Source organism: Opisthocomus hoazin, chromosome 1, assembly GCF_030867145.1.
Source record: "Opisthocomus hoazin isolate bOpiHoa1 chromosome 1, bOpiHoa1.hap1, whole genome shotgun sequence".
Classification (NCBI taxonomy): Eukaryota; Metazoa; Chordata; class Aves; order Opisthocomiformes; family Opisthocomidae; genus Opisthocomus; species Opisthocomus hoazin.
Window position 1 is genome coordinate 96,092,970 of NC_134414.1, and position 17,790 is coordinate 96,110,759.

The following is a 17,790-nucleotide window of genomic DNA, read 5'->3' on the forward strand; positions in this document are numbered from 1 at the left end:
AAAATGATACTTTGATTGAAAGTCTGTTTGAAATAAATATTGTTTCTTTGGGTCTCAGCTCTTCTGATGTACATGTGGCAATTCTTCCAATTTCTTCATGGTCCTAGTCACATAGTCATGATAATGCATCTTAAGAAATTTCTAGCTGCTAAGTGACAGCAACAAGGTGTTTGCACTCTCCTATGCATGTGTTGTAATTTGATTAATTTTAATCCTTTTGTATGATGAATCAATCTACTAATTTTTCTCATATTTATTCAAAGTTGAGAGTCTTCACATATTTAGTTATCATAGTTCAGTTAGTATTCAGCAACTTGCTTGTGATATTCAGCATTTGCTATTCAAGTGCTGCTGAAATTCCAACATGAAGAAATCCTTGATCTCCCTCATAATCTCCAAAATTAGGCTATTGGAGAACAGAATATATTTTCAGAAGCTGATTCAATAATGAGAGATTATGGGAGAGATTAAATAATTTGCCATCTGTTGTACAACATGATACACCAGTATGATCCAGAGGTTCTCTTTTCTTGGAAATCCTCTTTCTAAAATCCATCCTTACGTGTGCTTGTTCAATTTTTAGAAATTAGTATAACTGCTTCCCATGGTAGTTTCTCTTCTGGCTGGGTTACTATTTTGCTTGAGTCATTTGCAGTTCCAGAAGGAAATCTAAGACAAATATATACCAGACTTCCTTTCTTCACATAGTAGTGTTGAGATTCCATATCTAAATCATATAGTGAACAATAGAAATTGTATGACAGTGGCACTGAGTAGAAGTTATCTTTCAAAATAAATCATAGCATGCTTGGGGAGCAGGGAGGAAAGAGACTTGTATTAAGGTCCAAAAAGAACCACAGATACTATAGCATAGCCACATAAGAAACAGAGGATGTAGAACCGTCCTTAAGCAGAAATGTGTAGTAAGTAGAACGAATAAGAAGCAGTTCATGTCAGATGGGCACTGGTCATTAATGCAGTTTAATATCAGACTTTGGAAATTAATCTGATAAATAAAATCATGTGTTTTGTGGTTGTTGATTACATTATGCTGCCATCTCTATGGTGTAACTGTAAATGTACAGATGGTCTCTGAGTTGAAAATGAATAATTGAAAGAAGGTAGCACAGAGAAGCACACGAAATGTTAGGGACCTGTCTACCCGGTCTGGCTGGGATGGAGTTACTTTTGTTCATAGCAGCCTCTATGGTGCTGTGTTACGGATTTGTGACTAGACCAGTGTTGATAACACACCAGTGCTTTAACTGTTGCTGATCAGTGCTTGCACCACATCAGGACTTCTCTTCTTCTCATTCTACTCCCCAAAGTAAGTAGGCTTGGGGATGGGGGGCAAGAGATTGGGAGGGTACACAGCTGGGACAGCCTACCTGAGTTGGCCAAAGGGATATTCCACACCGAATAATGTTGTGCTCAGCAATAAAAATGGGGAAGTTTTGGTTTTTAAGGTAGTCATTGCTCAGAGACTAGCTGGGCATTGAACTGCTTGTGGGAGGTGATAAGTGAGTGCCTTTGCATCACTTCATGGTTTTTTTCCTCTTGACTCTTAAACTATCTTTATTTTGACCAAAGAGTTTTCTCACTTTTGCTCTTCCTATTCTCTTCCCTGTCCTGTTGCATGTGGGGCTTAGAGATCGAGAAGCTGTGTGGGTGCTTGGCTGCTGGCTGGGGTCAAGCCACCAGAACCTGATAGGTCAGTATGGGCTAGGCTACCTTTAAATGTGTGTCTACTAAGACTCCTGTCTTACATAATACAGTGAACGACAAAAGAAGGGTTTCAAAGAAGCAAGAAGGACTGAATAGACATCAAGGAAGAATTTTTGGTTTGCAGTAAGAACTTACGAAGTTCTGCATGCATTTGCCCTTCCCTTGGTTCTCTCTACTCTGTCTATGCTATTTTTTTCTAAAAAATATCTTTCATGTTTTAACTTTTTCTAGAACACAATAGTGATAATTAAAGGATTAGTATTAATTCAGACAAAAATACTATTTAGTTTTAGGTAAAAGAGAATGACATAAAAGCTTCCCATCAGATAGACATAAAGTTATTTTCATGCTTATTCTGCCTCTAAGTAGTCCAATACCTAGGCATAGGTACTCTGTTTTGTGTTAGTGCAGTATTCTGAAGCCAAGAAATATAGCATTTTTAATTAATTTATGGCAAACCATAGCTTTCTTTTTCCATTACTCCGCCTCCTGTGTGTTAGTGCATTTGCAAAGGTTCCTCAACTACTAAATCTGCCCCTTTGGAAACTTCGCTCAGGTGGGGCTGGGACAATTGCAGTTTTTAGGAGCTAACTTCTTTAATAGATGATGGTATCCAAAATAATTTTTCTGTCTCCCTCAAATGTCCTTCAACATCTTTTTCCCTCACTGGCACCCCTCCATACCAGCCACTACGCACTTCTAGACTAAGAATGAAATATGTAAGTTTTTAGCTTATAACATAATTTTTGCAAGAGTTTTCAAGAGAATGAAAAATGAGATTTCCAAATGAAAGTGCTATCTCGAACAGAAGTGCAGCATAGTAATGTGTGAAGCTGTAATAGCAGTCAGTGCAATAGGAAATTTAACCATGTATAAAACATACTTGACATGGTCATTTGAAAATATTAGTACTAATGATAAATCCATATTTTTTTCATGTTTCTAATTTTATACTGGTACTTTTTTGAAAGTACAAACTCTAAGTGGTCTAAGAATAGAACTGAACGCATTCTCTTTCTCATCTCTATAGCACATTGCATTTCTAAGCTCTGCTTCTTCTTTCCAGTTGGAGTTCATATTTATAGCAAATAAAGGGATACACAAACCAAAAATAGATAATCTTTTCATTTCTTCAGAATGAGAACACACACTAGAATGCCATGTGTTATGTTGCATAGAGCTAACTGGCTTAGGCACTGTAATGGGTGTGCTATAATGTATAAAATCTTGATTTTTTTTCTTTTTTAAATGCTAGCTAGTCTAAGCGAAAAGCAAAAAGAAACTGTGAGTGTAAAAAGAGATAATCCCAAACAGACTGATAGTTTTAACTTTGTGATTTTGATAGTAAAATCTTATTGTGAAAATTGTTTTAATTAAAGTAATCATTAGTCTTATGCATCACTTGATACAGTTCTGAAAAGCTGTTTTATGAAAAGCTAGTTAAGGGAAGACTGGTTTTTTTACAGATTATGCTCCATACTTCTATACCCTGCCCACAAATCTTACCTGCACTGCTATGATATTCTTTGTTCACTTTCTCTACCCATCATATTTACTCTCCCTATGTACTACCGTCTTATTTCTGCATCCACTAATGCCTGCAACAAGTTCCTGGCTCTAGGAACAAAATCTGGTGCTTTTTGATTTACCTACCCATTTTTAAAAATTTATGATATTGTTTCTTTGTCAGATTTGGTTGCAAATGGCTAACGTTTTCAAAAACCCTGAAGAGTCTGACACATAAATAGAAAGCACAGTGACATTGCATAAACTTCTCTGTAGGAAATGACCTTAAGAAGAAAACTGCATACACTGATAAGCAGGAAAAAAATGGATCTGTTAATTTTTATTTTATCAAATGTTATTAAATGCGATACATTTAGGATAATTTGCTGTTGTTGTTATAAATACTTTACGAGAACAGTTTTTTACTGTTTAAATTGTTTAGAACTCTAGAATTCAGATTTCCACTGATGTCTTGGAAACTTAAAAACCTCTAACTCTGAAACCTATACATTGAATTCAAGCCTTTGAATGAAGCCAGGCTGTAGCGGTGAACCCAGAATTTATTATCTTTGTTTTTTTCTCCTTTTCAGCATTGAATTTTGCCTTGAAATGATACACATGAACCTGAAAAAGGAAGGGGAAGACCTTCTCAGTAACGTTAAATGTTTTGTGTTCTGGGTTCTACCAGTAGGTACAGCCTGCAAGAAGCTTGTTTATCCGGTGAAACGATCTCATTATAAGGACATTGATATAGTGTGGTTTACTTCATACCCTGAAATCACTCAAGGAAATAACTGAGTGAATGATATTCATCCTGGACCCTGTACTGTGCTATTATGTGTAGCAATAGCTTGCAGCATATTAAAATAGAGATCAGGGACTACAACCATTCCTTTGAAGGCATTTCTGAAATTTCAAAGCTGTTGAATTATTCAAATATTTTCCAATCTATAAAACAAAATAAAATATGATTGACTACTTCATGATATGATGATAGAAATAAAACTTTTGATAAGTCTTGAGTGTATTTTTTTTCCACGGTTGTTTTGTGCCAGCACAAATGTAGGTGTTGATTGTGTGTCTGTAGTTGCCATTACCAGGAAGAGAAACACTAGATATTTTCTTAGTCAAAGCCCTACCTATACAGAAAGAAAATAAAGAAAATCCAGTCAAAATAGAAATGACCACAGTCAGAATGTAAAACTAAGTAGAAATCCCTCAATTTATTTAGTGTTAACAAGTCTGGATGAACGTGAAGTCTCTGCTCTTCTCTGAGCCAATTTATGAAGGCAGTCACACAAGTGTTAAACATGCAAATATGTAACATTTTTAATGTGCCAATGGCAACAGAAAAATCTAAAGATTTCTATGAATGTAAAAGGCATCGTGAATATAATTAGTCTTTGGGTCTTTGAAAACATATCTTTACATGCTTTAGGGAATTTGGAAATCAGGACTTTAATTAGGTTTCTGTTACGTCCAAGTTTTCCTAGGCTGAAGAATGCATGTGTACTTTATACACCACAGGCAGAGTGTATGCAGGAAGTGTCAGTTACAGTGCATGCATGCTATCATCTGCCGGAGTGTTCACAGTAATCTCATTATTAAAAACATGACAGTATATTTTTCTTTCCATTTTTTGGTTTTAAGCCTCTGTTTATACTCCTCAGTTACAGTGGAACAGGAGCATTTCAAGCACAGATAGACAGTTATCTCCTGAAATATCACTGTTAGCAGAAAATATCACAGAAGGGTGTCTGTGTCATGATAAGAATGATGAACTTCTATTAAATCTGTCAAAATTGCTTTAGCACCTTCTCGTAGATGAAGGCACATTGGCTAAGCAGTAGTGTGAGGTATTTCCTGGAAGATTTTTAAGGTATTAAAGCCTCCAGCTGCAATGAGGTTAGTACAGTTCTAAGTGACTTAAATGTCAGAGTTGGCGGAGTTTAACTGGTAATATTTCTGTAAGCAGGAAGAGAAACACTGTCATGATCACTTCATTGAAAGATCACATTGAGTAGAGAACAAATGTTTTCTTAAGATTGTCACTGAATCTAAAGTGTAATAAATCACAGAATTACAGAATGGTTGAGGTTGGAAGGGACCTCTGGATGTCGTTTTGTCCAAATACCTGCTCAAGCAAGGCCACCTAGAGCTGCTTGCCCAGGAACATGTCTAGCTGGCTTTTGAATATGTCCAAAGATGGAGACTGCTCAGTCTCCCTGAGCAACCTGTGCCAGGGCTTAGCCTCACAGTCAAAAAGTGTTTCCTGGTGTTCAGACAGAACCTCCTGAATTTCAGTTTGTGCTCATTGCCTCTTGTCCTGTCTCCATGCACCACTGAAAATAGCCTGGCTCTGTCCTCTTTGCAGCCTTCCTTCAAGTATTTATATACATTGGGAAGATCCCCAATGAACCTTCACTTCTCCAGGCTGAACTGTCCCAGCTCTCAGCCTGTGCTCATAGGAGCAATGCTCCAGTCGCTTAACAATCTTCATGACCCTTTGTTGGACTGTCCCCAGTCTGTCCATATCGCTCTTGTATTGAGGAGCCAAGAACTGGACACCATACTCCAGGCGTGGCCTCACCAGTGCTGAACAGAGGAGAAGGATCACTTCCCTCAATGTGTTGCTAATACTTTGACTAATAGAGCTCAGTGTACCACTGGTCTTTTTTGCCACAAAGGCATGTTGCTGTTTTATGTTCAACCTGGTGTCCATCAGGACCCCTGGTCCTTTTCTATCAAGCTGCTTTCCGGCTCGGTGTCCCCCAACATATCTTGGTGCATTGGGTTGTTCCTCCTCAGATGCAGGACTTCGCACTTCCCCTCGTTGAACTTCATGAGGTTCCTGTCAGCCCATTTATCCAGCCTATTGAGGATCCATTGGATGGCAGCACTGCCCTCTGGTGTATCAGCAGCTCCTTTCAGTTTTGTGTCATCGTCAAAGTTGCTGCAGGTACACTCTGCCCCATCAAGCAGATCATTACTGAAGATGTTAAACAGGACTGGACCCCTGGGGTACACCACTAGTTAAAACATAAATTCCAAACCTTCAAAAATATTGTGAACATACCAGTATCCGCATATACTTGAGCTGATGTTGTCTTAAGATATCTGGTGAGACATACTGATGTTGCTAGTGCCAACTATGAAATAGCTCGGTAGATAGTTACCTTAAAATATAATGTTGGTTGTACTTTGTGACATGAAGTCTTGCTGTGAAACTGTAGACAATTCCATGCATTCAAAAGTTTTTGATTTGTATTCTCTTTCCGTAGAAATGTCATCCAATTTATATATTTGAAATAACTGTTTCACAGAGCATTAATGTAAATACAATGTCTACATATTCAGACTATTGTTAACGTTCTCCTTAAAACTCAGGAACTGAATTTTGGTAATGTTAATTTTTAAAAGTTTGGTAATATTCTCTCTGTTTTAGTAGCTGAGAATACAGTACCTGCTAGCATGTTTGCCTGAGACTACTAAACTGGACTGCAGCTGATTCGTAGCACTTTTTTATGAGGAATAGCATGCTGAAATAAAGTCAAGGATATCTGCTCTGCATAGTTAATCCTTCATTCAGTATGAAGGGTTGAAACAGAGCTGGTGTTATTCTGCAATATGTTTTCATTGATTCACCAAGATCAAGGAACTGGAAACCATTAGAACTGAATATCCTGAGAGAGAAAACATGACTAGCAGACTAATATTATAAACTGAAGTGTACTAACTTAATTAGGCAGTAAAAGGCAAGATTACAGTTGGATAATAAAGTATGATGAAGAGGCTGTTACCTGGTAACTTATATAATAGAATTAATGCTGCTTAGAGTTGCATGTTAATTCATTTTTGGCATGGGCATTTAGAAGCAGAGAGAAATAGAATCAGATCAGAGAAAGAGCGCTCTTCCAGAAAAGTAAACAATGAAATGATCAAAGATGTAAATGAATTCTGAAATAAATGGAAGTTAGTTTCTTAAGTCCTGTGGGGAAGCGGATAGTGTAGCCTTGTCTCTGTTCACTTCAATTTCTGCAAGAGTACATCTATGTCTTCTTAAGGTCTTGTAAAGGTTACTAATTTTTAGAGACTGTTGGGTAGGAAAATTGGAACAGGGACATGTAATTGTCCCTTCCTGGTCTTTGAAGTAAACAGAGCAGGAGACAATCCAGAGACAGATGAAATATTTCTCTGTGTGAATTCTGTTCACAATGCAAATGGATTCTAAAGCTTCTAAGTTTTTTCCTCCATCTTTCAGTGATGTGCGGAGATGTTTGTGTCTTTCTTATTTTTCTATGTATAGTAAGTACTGTGGTATTATCCAAATGTAAATCTCAAATATTGCTAACTGGCATGCTGTTTTCCCAAATAAGAGATAAAAATACTGTCTATCTTTAAAGTGCTAATACTGCTTTATCTTGCACAATAGCTTGAATTCTCCGTTAAAGTCAGTATTCAACCAACTCCAGGGTGAGATGCATTCAACATTAGCTGTGCAAAAGTTGATTTTCTAAGCTAGCTAGCTGTCCAAGCTCTTTCATTTTTAACAAAGAGAAGTGGCAAATTCAAAGACTAAATATTTATAGAGTTGCAGATATTAATTGTAAGATTAAATAAGTTGTTCTTTAGATCTACTGATTGCTTTTTACTGACTGGAGTAGGGATCTGATTAACTGGTTGAGGTTGGACATCGAATTTTTAAGTGCATGAACCTAATGGTGAATTTCCATGGTTGAAACTCTTTAACAATAAAACCATAAGCTTTTAAGGAAGCCATTGTATCTGTAAACTTTCTGTTGTTTTGGTATTCTTAACTGAAAATTTTGGCGGGGGAGGATGGATTTCTTTTGTTGTTGGGGTTTCAGTTTCTTTGAAGGTCAGACAAATCTCGTATTTCCTTCTCATGAACAGTTGTTATGGGACAGTATTGGTACTGGCTGACATTATTCAAAAGGTGAAGACTAATTATTCTAGAATTATTGCTAGTGAGGACAGGAAAAAATAAAAATGTTAATAATTTAAATTCATTTTTAATGTACTTCTAGAAAGTTAGGAATTCCAAGTAAGATATGCTTAGTTTGTTCTTGAATAATCCATTAAAAATACTGATAGTAATTTACTTGGAACTGTCTTTTTGCACATTTGCTCTTATTGCTCTTATTGTTAAGACAGTGTCTTCTCTTCCTTCAAATCTAACTTGAACTTCTTCAATTTTTGATTCAGGCCACAGCTCCTTGTCCTAATGTCTTCTGAGACTAATACGTTCTTTCATTTGTATGGTTACCCTGAAGGTATTTGATTAATGCAGTTCACGGACTGTGACACCTTGCGTACCACGTGGCCTCTGTGTTGCACTAATTTCACTCCAGTATTTTATAACTGGTCTTGCTGGAGTTCCACAAAAGAAAAAAAAGCAATTGTTCAGTTATCTCAGAAATTATCAACAATGAACACAAAATCTCATGATAACTCTATTCTGCATAGACAAGTACATGACGTTAGTGGTGTGAAAATGCAGTTAATCTTTCAGGGATCAAAAGAGTACTGCTAGTCATAATGAGCCTTTTCTCAAATGCAATGCTTTCCCACAACAAAGGTTGGTGTATGAATAGTGCTTTCTGAAGCCTTTGATAATCTCTTGCCATTTTCTGTTCTCTTTTAGCTGATGGATGCACTGACTGGTCTGTGGATTACAAGAAATATCAAGTCCTAGTGGGAGAACCTGTTCGTATAAAATGTGCTCTCTTTTATGGGTATATTAGAGCTAATTACTCTCTGGCCCAAAGTGCTGGACTTAGTTTGATGTGGTACAAAAGCTCTGGACCTGGAGATTTTGAGGAACCTATAGCTTTTGATGGAACTAGAATGAGCAAAGAAGAAGACTCAATTTGGTTCCGACCAACAGTGGCACAAGACAGCGGGCTTTATGCATGCGTTATAAGGTACAGTATTTTAATATACTGCATTTTAATTAACCAGATATGAAACATGGCTCTTAACAGTGAGACTTTTGTGCCAAAAAAACATGTTTTCTGAGCGTGTTCCTTTTTCTTCTCCTTTTGGTACTCCCTTCCTTGAAGGATTTCATGTTTAAGTAGAAATTACTGTTGAATGTCTTGAACATTTAAAATTGTGTTTTGTATAAATCAAGGTCATTTATAACAAAATCCAAAATCTGCGTGATGGATGTGACTGGATACATGAGTCTTGTTCCTGCTTCTGATTCTGGTTTAACTCTTACAATCATTATCCTAAAGTAAGAATTTTCTTTTTCACATTCAGATATAATTTTATATGGATTTTATGTAATGGTTTCATTTAATTTGCCTTTTTTTTTGGTAAAAAAATGTTATCTGATGTTATGTAGTTGCATCAAGGAAAACAGAAGGTGGAATTTCAGCATTTTTAGAGGGATATATCCTCTAGACTCACATATGGCTTAATCTGATAATAGAGACTGGATAACAGATATTTTACAAAGGTATTTAACCTTGTGATACATCAAGCTTTGTGACCATAACTTGAACTAGATTCTGTTTCCTGGTTTCTGAAACAGGTATTCGGCTTCTTTGTGCATCTTTAAAACAGTTTGCAGTGAGATATTTTTTCCAACCCTTTGCAGTCAAAAAGATCATCTAGGCACTTTCATATTGTCTCACAGTCTTGTACTAGATTTTCACTAGATTTGAAATTATGCAAATTAGAATTTGTACATAAAAAGTACAGAGAAGAGTTGCTACTAATTTTTCAAAGGTTTGAAACAATTTATTATTGCAATTAGTTGAACAGATGAAGCAGTGGTTCTCTCTGTCTGCATATCTATAAAAATGGTGTTGCTACTTCTACACAACAGAAAGAGTCGAAAAGAAAAAGTAAGGCAACTGAGTGGCTAGACAAGGAACACAAAATGAAGTTATTCTGATGGAAGAGGAAAATAAGGAAAATAAGAAAATTGTTTTACAAGCACCTGAAGATGTTTAATGTCTATCATCTTTTCTTTTTTTCTTTTTTTTTTTTTTAACGGAATGAGGGGGGAGTGCTTTCTGGGTTGTGTGTGGTGAAGGAGAGTTTTACCAGATGATATTTTAAAAAATATTTGTTCTTTGACCTCTTCGCATAGCCTGTGAGACTTTTATGTATCACATCATTTGTTCAATAGCATTTCCAACATGATTCTCATGATGGTTTTCTTAAAAATGGAAGAACAAAAATACTATATGTTATGCTACTTAAAGAGAATAGTTGTGTTTAGATCAATATTTTTTCAGATAAGTGTGTAACAATAGCCATGAAAATTGAAACACTTTTGTCAATTATTCCAAAGTGTTATTTAAAATATCATAATTAATCCCCTGTGTTTAGATAAAGTAAACCTTAAACATCTGCTGTTGCACTTTCCATCAAGTATACATAAATGCTGAATTTAGATGATCAGTCACACTTTAAAATGTGTTTATCATGTCAACTTGTATTCATGCTTTTTCTAAACAGATTTCTTTTTAATCTAGAGGTGGGTGAGGGCATGTTCTAATCTGCTTTAAGCTACATACTGCTTTCTTACTACATGCTTAATTTCCAGCTGTGAGTCCTTATATGTTGTAGACTGATGATAGACTTAAAAAAAAAAGTAATTAGTTTGTGATCCTGAATATTCTTATGAACTGTTAAGCCTTTCAGCTTGAGGAGACCCACTAGAATAAGCAAGCATTGGTTAAAGGGCTGGTAATAAGAAGTCTGTGCTTGTTGTTAAATCAGTGTTTCAGTTTTAGATTTGTTGGATAGAATCTTTAAAAATGTATGATGAAGATGGTTATTGGTAGAAGACACAGTCCTCATTTCAGTATCAGAGGAATATATTCTTTTATGTATGTTTTGTGCATACTGTCAAAGGTTACTTTCAAACAGTTTTGAATGCCCATTTAGAATCAATTTTAAAGCTTAATACCTTATGTATCCTGAGATAAACATGTATTTAACATTTTAATCTGAAATTAATGATTCTCGTTCCTTCAGATTCTTTCATTTTCCCATTCCTTCAGATTCTTACACTACAAAGTGATTATCTGACAAAAAAAAAAAAAATCTAAGAGGCTGAACTGATGCCATCTGGCAAAATTATGTGCTCTATCTGTACTTCCATAGTTATTGCTACGGAAATGTCCAGAAAACTCTCTCAGATCAAATAGCTGTCTACTGCTGTTTAATCTCATCACTGAAATCAGAATATTCAGTCTCGCTGTCACTTTATGCTTCGATACTGGTAGAATATACCAAAGAATCTGGAGAAGAATTAGTGAACAAGAGCTGTAATTTTTTTCAGGGAACACAATGAAGGTTTCAGGGATAGGATTTAGGAATTTTTTCTTACAGATTTGAAGTTTTTGTTTATTTTAATGGTGAAGGCTTTAAATGCCTTCAGAATGATGTTATAAGCTATTTTAGTTTTGAAGACCCAATGGAGAAGTTCAGTTAGGAGGCTTATAATTGCCTAGTAGCAAACATGTTCAGTGTAGTGCTTGCAATAACTGGAGTAGGAGAGCAGGGAGAAGAGATGTACCTGTGAGGTAATGAGGGCAGGCTGTAAAGGGCAAATGGGCAAAAGCAGAACTGCACTTCAAATAAATGGCTCTGCCTAATTTTTATTTCAGACTTACTTGAAGGGGTGAAACAGTCCAGTACTTACGATTTTCTTTGCTCAGAAGCTCCCTTCTTCACGGTTCTGTGCCTTGGCTACCTGTGCCGACAATGAGGAAGAAAAATACATCTATTGCATGGGAAGTAGAGAGAACAACATGCTGGAACAGACTGTATGGCACTAAACAAATAATTTTAAAAGGGTAGTTAGTGGACCAAACTAATTTCTACAGTGACTGCATTACAACAGAAACATAGGGTTTCATTGAGTAGAAACGTTCACATCTTTAGTGAAATTAACCTAGGGATAGTAGTGAAGGCTGGCTTGTTTTCCTTCAGAAACAAAGAAACGCCCATCATCCTTATTCACTACTGTTCACAATACTCTGACCTTTAATTTCTTCTCCCTGCTTTTCTTCCTACGGGAAGCTGGCTACCATAAAATAATTGAGAAAATCAAAACTAAGCCTTATTATCAATGCACTGCTGCACACACATAGCTGGAGAAGAGGAGATACACAGAAATAGCTATCAGCTTACTACAGTCAATACAAGGACTATGAGTGGATTGGTGGAAAATGTGTGGGCTTATACCCTGCTTTCAAAGAGGAAAATAATGTAGTTTGTTTCAGGTACAACACTGTACCATTCTGCTGCAACTTGTGTGTGCTGCAATTTTAAGGAAGCAGAAGATATAAAATATTAAGTCATTCAGTGGATGTCACATCACACGGTTGTTTATTGTTTATCATATATGGGCAGTAAATATAACTAGGTAGGATGCTCAGAGAGTTAGTGTATGTATTCAACTCAAGCTCCCAGAAATAAAGTGCATATGTATACCTGGTATAACAGTAAGTACTAAACACTTTCTGTCAAACTTTCTGCCTCCTTTAATGTTGCAAAAAAGCTGAAATATTGTTCCCGCAAACTTACATTTCCTCCATGTTTTCATCTTTTTCTTCCCTGGCTGGAAACTTCTATTACAATATCTCCAGTGATGGCCCAACCTAACACCAGCTGACCTAACATCAGGTCAGTGGCGCGCGAGAGTAAGGCTGGACTGGCATTTATGCTAAACTGCTATAACGGGTTGTATTGCGTAAGACAAAATAGGTTTTTATGATGCGTTCAGCCAGAGTTTTGCATTGGTATGTCAGTTAAATAGTGTTTAGAAATCACCTTTATTACCGTTTACAGTATATGTAGCAATTTGGACATCTTGCTGAATCTGAATATGTTCTTCCTAACTAAATGACTTTGTTGTTTTTAAACCCATGTTTTAAAGTGAGGTTGCTTTTACATCTGTAACTAGAATTTCTCACTTTGGAGCTAATGTATCTTCCTTGTAGAAATCAATCTGGACGTAAAACATGTAATGTCTTCCTTTGTCCTCTATTTGTCGTTAATAATGAAGGCAGTAGCAGCCCATTTGCTTTTCTGTAGTTGAGTCTTTGTGCATACTTATGTGTTTGGACATTTAAAAGCATTAATTGCTTTGGTAAGCTGTAATATTTAATGGAAAAAAATGCATACAAGCAACCAAGCCTTGTTCAGAAACAGGAGAGTGGCTATAAAATAAGCATAAGATCCAGACAAAAATAGAACAAACAACAGAAGTTTAAATAATGCGTTATAAATTACATCACAGATAAAAAACCTCCAACTTTAACACATAAAATAAATTCATTAGGTACTTATCAGCCTTAAAAATACTGCCTATAGTCCATTCAGTGATATTCAGCTTTGAAGTTTCAAATTCAGGTGACTGCCAGGTTCAAACAGGGAATAACAGCAGCTGTGGAGATGGTTCAAATCTATTTGCAGCCATAGTCAGTAAGAAACTTGAGCATCTGCTTGTGAATCTTTAACTGTTTCTCTTAGTCACGCACAATCTAGCGTTTTAGACAAAGAGGTAAAGAATGAAATGCAGTGAAGCATATAGAATTTTCTGGTTTTACTTAGGAAGGAAGGAACGAAGGGAGGGAGGGAAGGAGGGAGGGAGAGAGTTTATTGTCGAGTACTGTATTTAGCTTCATTATCTTTGCTATGGCCTTACCTTCTGAAGGTAGAGGCTTCAAATATAATAGTGTTTTAAACTAATTTTTTTAGGTGAGCTTTAATCTTTGCTATTTAGCTGTGTTTTAAATATCTCTACTCCACAGCAGTTGTATTTTTTGTTTTTATATTTACACATACGTATACACATGCATCCACACGTACAGGCATTATGTTGCTGAATCGCATAACTTCCCTACCATATATTTCTGTTAGTATATCATTTTTTATTTAAGACAGAAATAAAATAGAATACTTTTAGAGGTTATTTAAATAAAAGAACATCAATTTCCTGTAAAAACTTTTCAACTAAAACTGCTTTGAATAATCTCTGAAAAGTATCACACTGTAGGAGAATATATTTGTTTTTTCCTAGGCATGATTGGAAACCTGAGATTGCTGTGAATTTGTGAAAAACAGTCCTTTATCTTCATCATGTGAAAATTCATTTTAATTTTAGATAGCATAAATTTCTTCTGTTAGGTAGAATGTGTTCCTGTGCTGATCATCTTCAAATAAAAAAATATTAGTTTTCAGTAGTTTAACAGATCTAGTTTTGACAGCTCATGTCAATTATAGCTTAACCAATGTAACTATTTAACTGCTTGTTTATGTACAGCTAGTTAAAATAATAGCAATTATATGCATGATGCGTTATTATCAGCACAGTTATTTTGTGAAATAAACATGAGCTGGTAAATATGAAGTTCAAGATAACAACATATGCAAAGTCTTTTTACGGAAAATTCCCTTAATTTTTTGTTTATTTGTTTGTTTTTCAAGAGGCTATTCATCTCCTGCAGTAACATGTTGAATTACCAATGTTCTTTCAGATATTATAAAGTCTTGTTCTATTCATTTTAAGAAGCATATTCATTTCTATATATATCATTCTGTTGGTTCCCCAAAACCATACGTTGAACTTAGACGTAGTACATATGCACACAGTTGTTTAATGCATTATTGAAGATCCTGAATACAGAGTCCATAAGGAAATCTTTGCTTTAGTGAAGGAAATGGTGAGGAAAAAAGAAATACAATTAGTGTTTCATAAACCTTGTGCAAGCACCATTTCTTCATCATCTTGAATAACATAAAACATGTTTACAAATAGGAATTACCATTTCATGGTACCAACCATTTAAAAAATCTGTCTTACTGTAGGAAGGGCTTTTACCCTATATATATATACACACACCCTATATATACACACTTATAAATATTTTTATTTCTTCATACAGTTTTTACCAATTATTATCTTATGAAAAGAGTAAGCATTCAGATAACAACGAGCTGTGAAATCTGTGAAAATCAAAAACAATAAAAAAGAAAAAATACATTAAAAGTAAGCCTTACAACAGTTTATCTTACAAGTTCAAAAACATGGTGTTCGCTAGATCTGCGTGGGATCCCTGGTTACATTTAGTTATGTTAGTAACAAAGAAATCTGACAATAGATGACAAAAATAAGCTTTCTTAAAGGAAGACCAAATGCACTAACAATACACAGAAATATCTCTCAGAAGAACCTGCTATTCTGTTAGTTCCTTTAAGTAAGTATCATCACAGTGGTAATTAACAGAAAAAGAGCACTAGAAACAGATATAGAATTACTCCAAACTATTTTGGAATGCAGATTTGCAGGCTTTCATAATTTGCATTTGTTGGGATGCTTTTGAGTGAAAGCTAGAGGTCCTGATTTAGAGCATTGGCCCACACAGAGACAGCAGCTTTGTAGGTTTTTAGTGAATAGGCATTCAGAGCCATAAGGCAAGAAAACTGAGGAGATGGAAAAGGAAAACAGAAAAAAAATAAGGGTGGAGGTGTCTGCACCATTTGAGCTATTTAAATGTTTTAACCACCGTTACAGGTCTTTGTACAGAAGCCAACAACTCTGACAGCATGTTCAAGTGGAGTGCAAGTTCAGGAGAACATTTATCAGACACAGGAGATGGACTTTCCTTGGTCCCCTCCTTTGTGCTAATTCAGTGTGTAGAGAGTAGGGGAGGCAATTGACTGTGCCTTCATTATTCCTCCACTCTGTAAGCTTGTCTGAGCTTTTTCCAAGTTCTTCTGCGAAAGTCTTTGATAACCATGACAAGGAATCTGTCTCTTATGGTGATCAAGATTTGATCCGTCTCCTTTTCAAATGTAAGATTGGTAGACTAGCCAGATATTCATGAAATTTTTCACTGCGGCTTAGGGATGCCTTGGTGAGCAGAAAAAGCCTTCAGGCTAGCATTAGGAATTTATACAGGTTGGGTTGCTGGAGCTTATGTTAGTTTCCTGTACAGATGGAAAAAACAGTTGTTAGTTCCTAGAAATAAATGAGATCTGGGATTTTCTTGAAGTTGATACTTGTTGGAAATCAGGTGATTGAAATCTACTCATTCTCAGTTCCCCCTGTTCCTTTAACACTGCGGGAGGTCAGCTGTCTGACATTAGCATCTTTATTGTACACAATAAACACCTTTCACATGCACTAGGACAAAACAAATGGCTATTTACTGAAGAGTTAAACGGGTAAGCGCAGGGTATCTCTTCTCCTTGTTAACTTCATATAAGCTATGCATAATGCTAAATTCCAGCTTTTGTTTGCTATTTGCTTGGCTCAGTGAGAACTTGACACTTAAAACCAAATGATCAAGTATGGTGCTGAGCAGATAAAGGAGCAATATCATCTTTACAGTGGGTAGAACTATGATTTTAAATGAAGACTCTTGGTGGTCTGGATGTAAGCAAGTCTGAGAACTATAAGAGAGTCCTGAGAACTGTTTTACGTAAGGCTTCATTAAAGGATATGTTAATTTATATTGATAGAAAAACAAGTAATGCATGTACTTACAATGCATAGGGGAAGGAGGTTGGTATTGGAAAAGAAGAAACAGGTGTATTTGACTGAGCAAAAGCCATTGTTAATATCCCACTTTAACAGCTCTGGACTTACAGGAATGGCATAGACAATGCTCGAGGAGACAATTTACTGTGGTTTAACCTGGCAGCCAGGAACTAAGCACCAGAGAAAGGCTCGCTCACCTCCCTCTCCCCCACCGTGGGATGGGGAGGAGAATGGGAAAACGTAAAAACTTGTGGGTTGAAATAAAGACAGTTTAATAGGAACAGAAGAGGTAATAATAATAATATATACAAAATAAGTGTTACATGAATGCAATTCATCACCACCAGTGAATGATACCCAGCCTGTCCCCAAGCAGCAATCACTGCCCCCCAGCCGACTCCCCCAGCTGAGAATGACATCAAATGGTATGGAATATCCCTTTGGCCAGTTTAGGTCAGCTGTGTCCCCTCCCCGTTTCCTGTGCACCTGGCAGCCCAGGCCAGCATGAGAAGCTGAAAAGTCCTTGACTGCCTAGCAACAACTAATAACATTGGTATGCTACCAACATTATTTTCATCCCAAATCCAAAACACAGTGCTACACCAACTGCCAGAAAGAAAATCAACTCTATCCAGAACCAAACCAGGACAGAATTATTTGAAGAAAAGTCTTCTATGTGATAGCAATTTTTATTTACTAGTAATTCTTTTGTTGTTGAGATATTTGTTGAAATACAGCAACGTAACAAATAACTTAGCCTGACTGCTGCTTCCACTATTTTATTAGAGGTTTGTTTTTTCCAGAAGAGTACTTTTAGCAAATCAGTTTCACTTGTCCTTTGATTGTCAAGATTCTTCTTGTTACAACCAGATGTATATTTCTGAACAAAAAAGTAACACTTCAGATCTCATTTCAGTAAATAGTAAAATATGACTGGGATGTTTGGTTTTGAAGCTATAATTTAAGAGGAAATAGTCCTAACATTTAGTTAGGTTGCTTTAATATGCATTGTTTGTAACAAGAAA

General features: G+C 36.0%; 1 protein-coding gene across 2 annotated transcripts in view; it reads left to right on the forward strand.

The window, feature by feature from the left end:
* Nucleotides 1-17,790, forward strand: part of IL1RAPL1 (interleukin 1 receptor accessory protein like 1) — an 808,300-nt gene that overhangs the window by 420,552 nt on the left and 369,958 nt on the right. For both annotated transcript variants that reach the window (XM_075429945.1, XM_075429954.1), the window contains one exon: nt 8,897-9,176. In XM_075429945.1, coding sequence (XP_075286060.1) covers nt 8,897-9,176 — 280 coding nt within the window. The remainder of the gene's footprint in view (nt 1-8,896; nt 9,177-17,790) is intronic.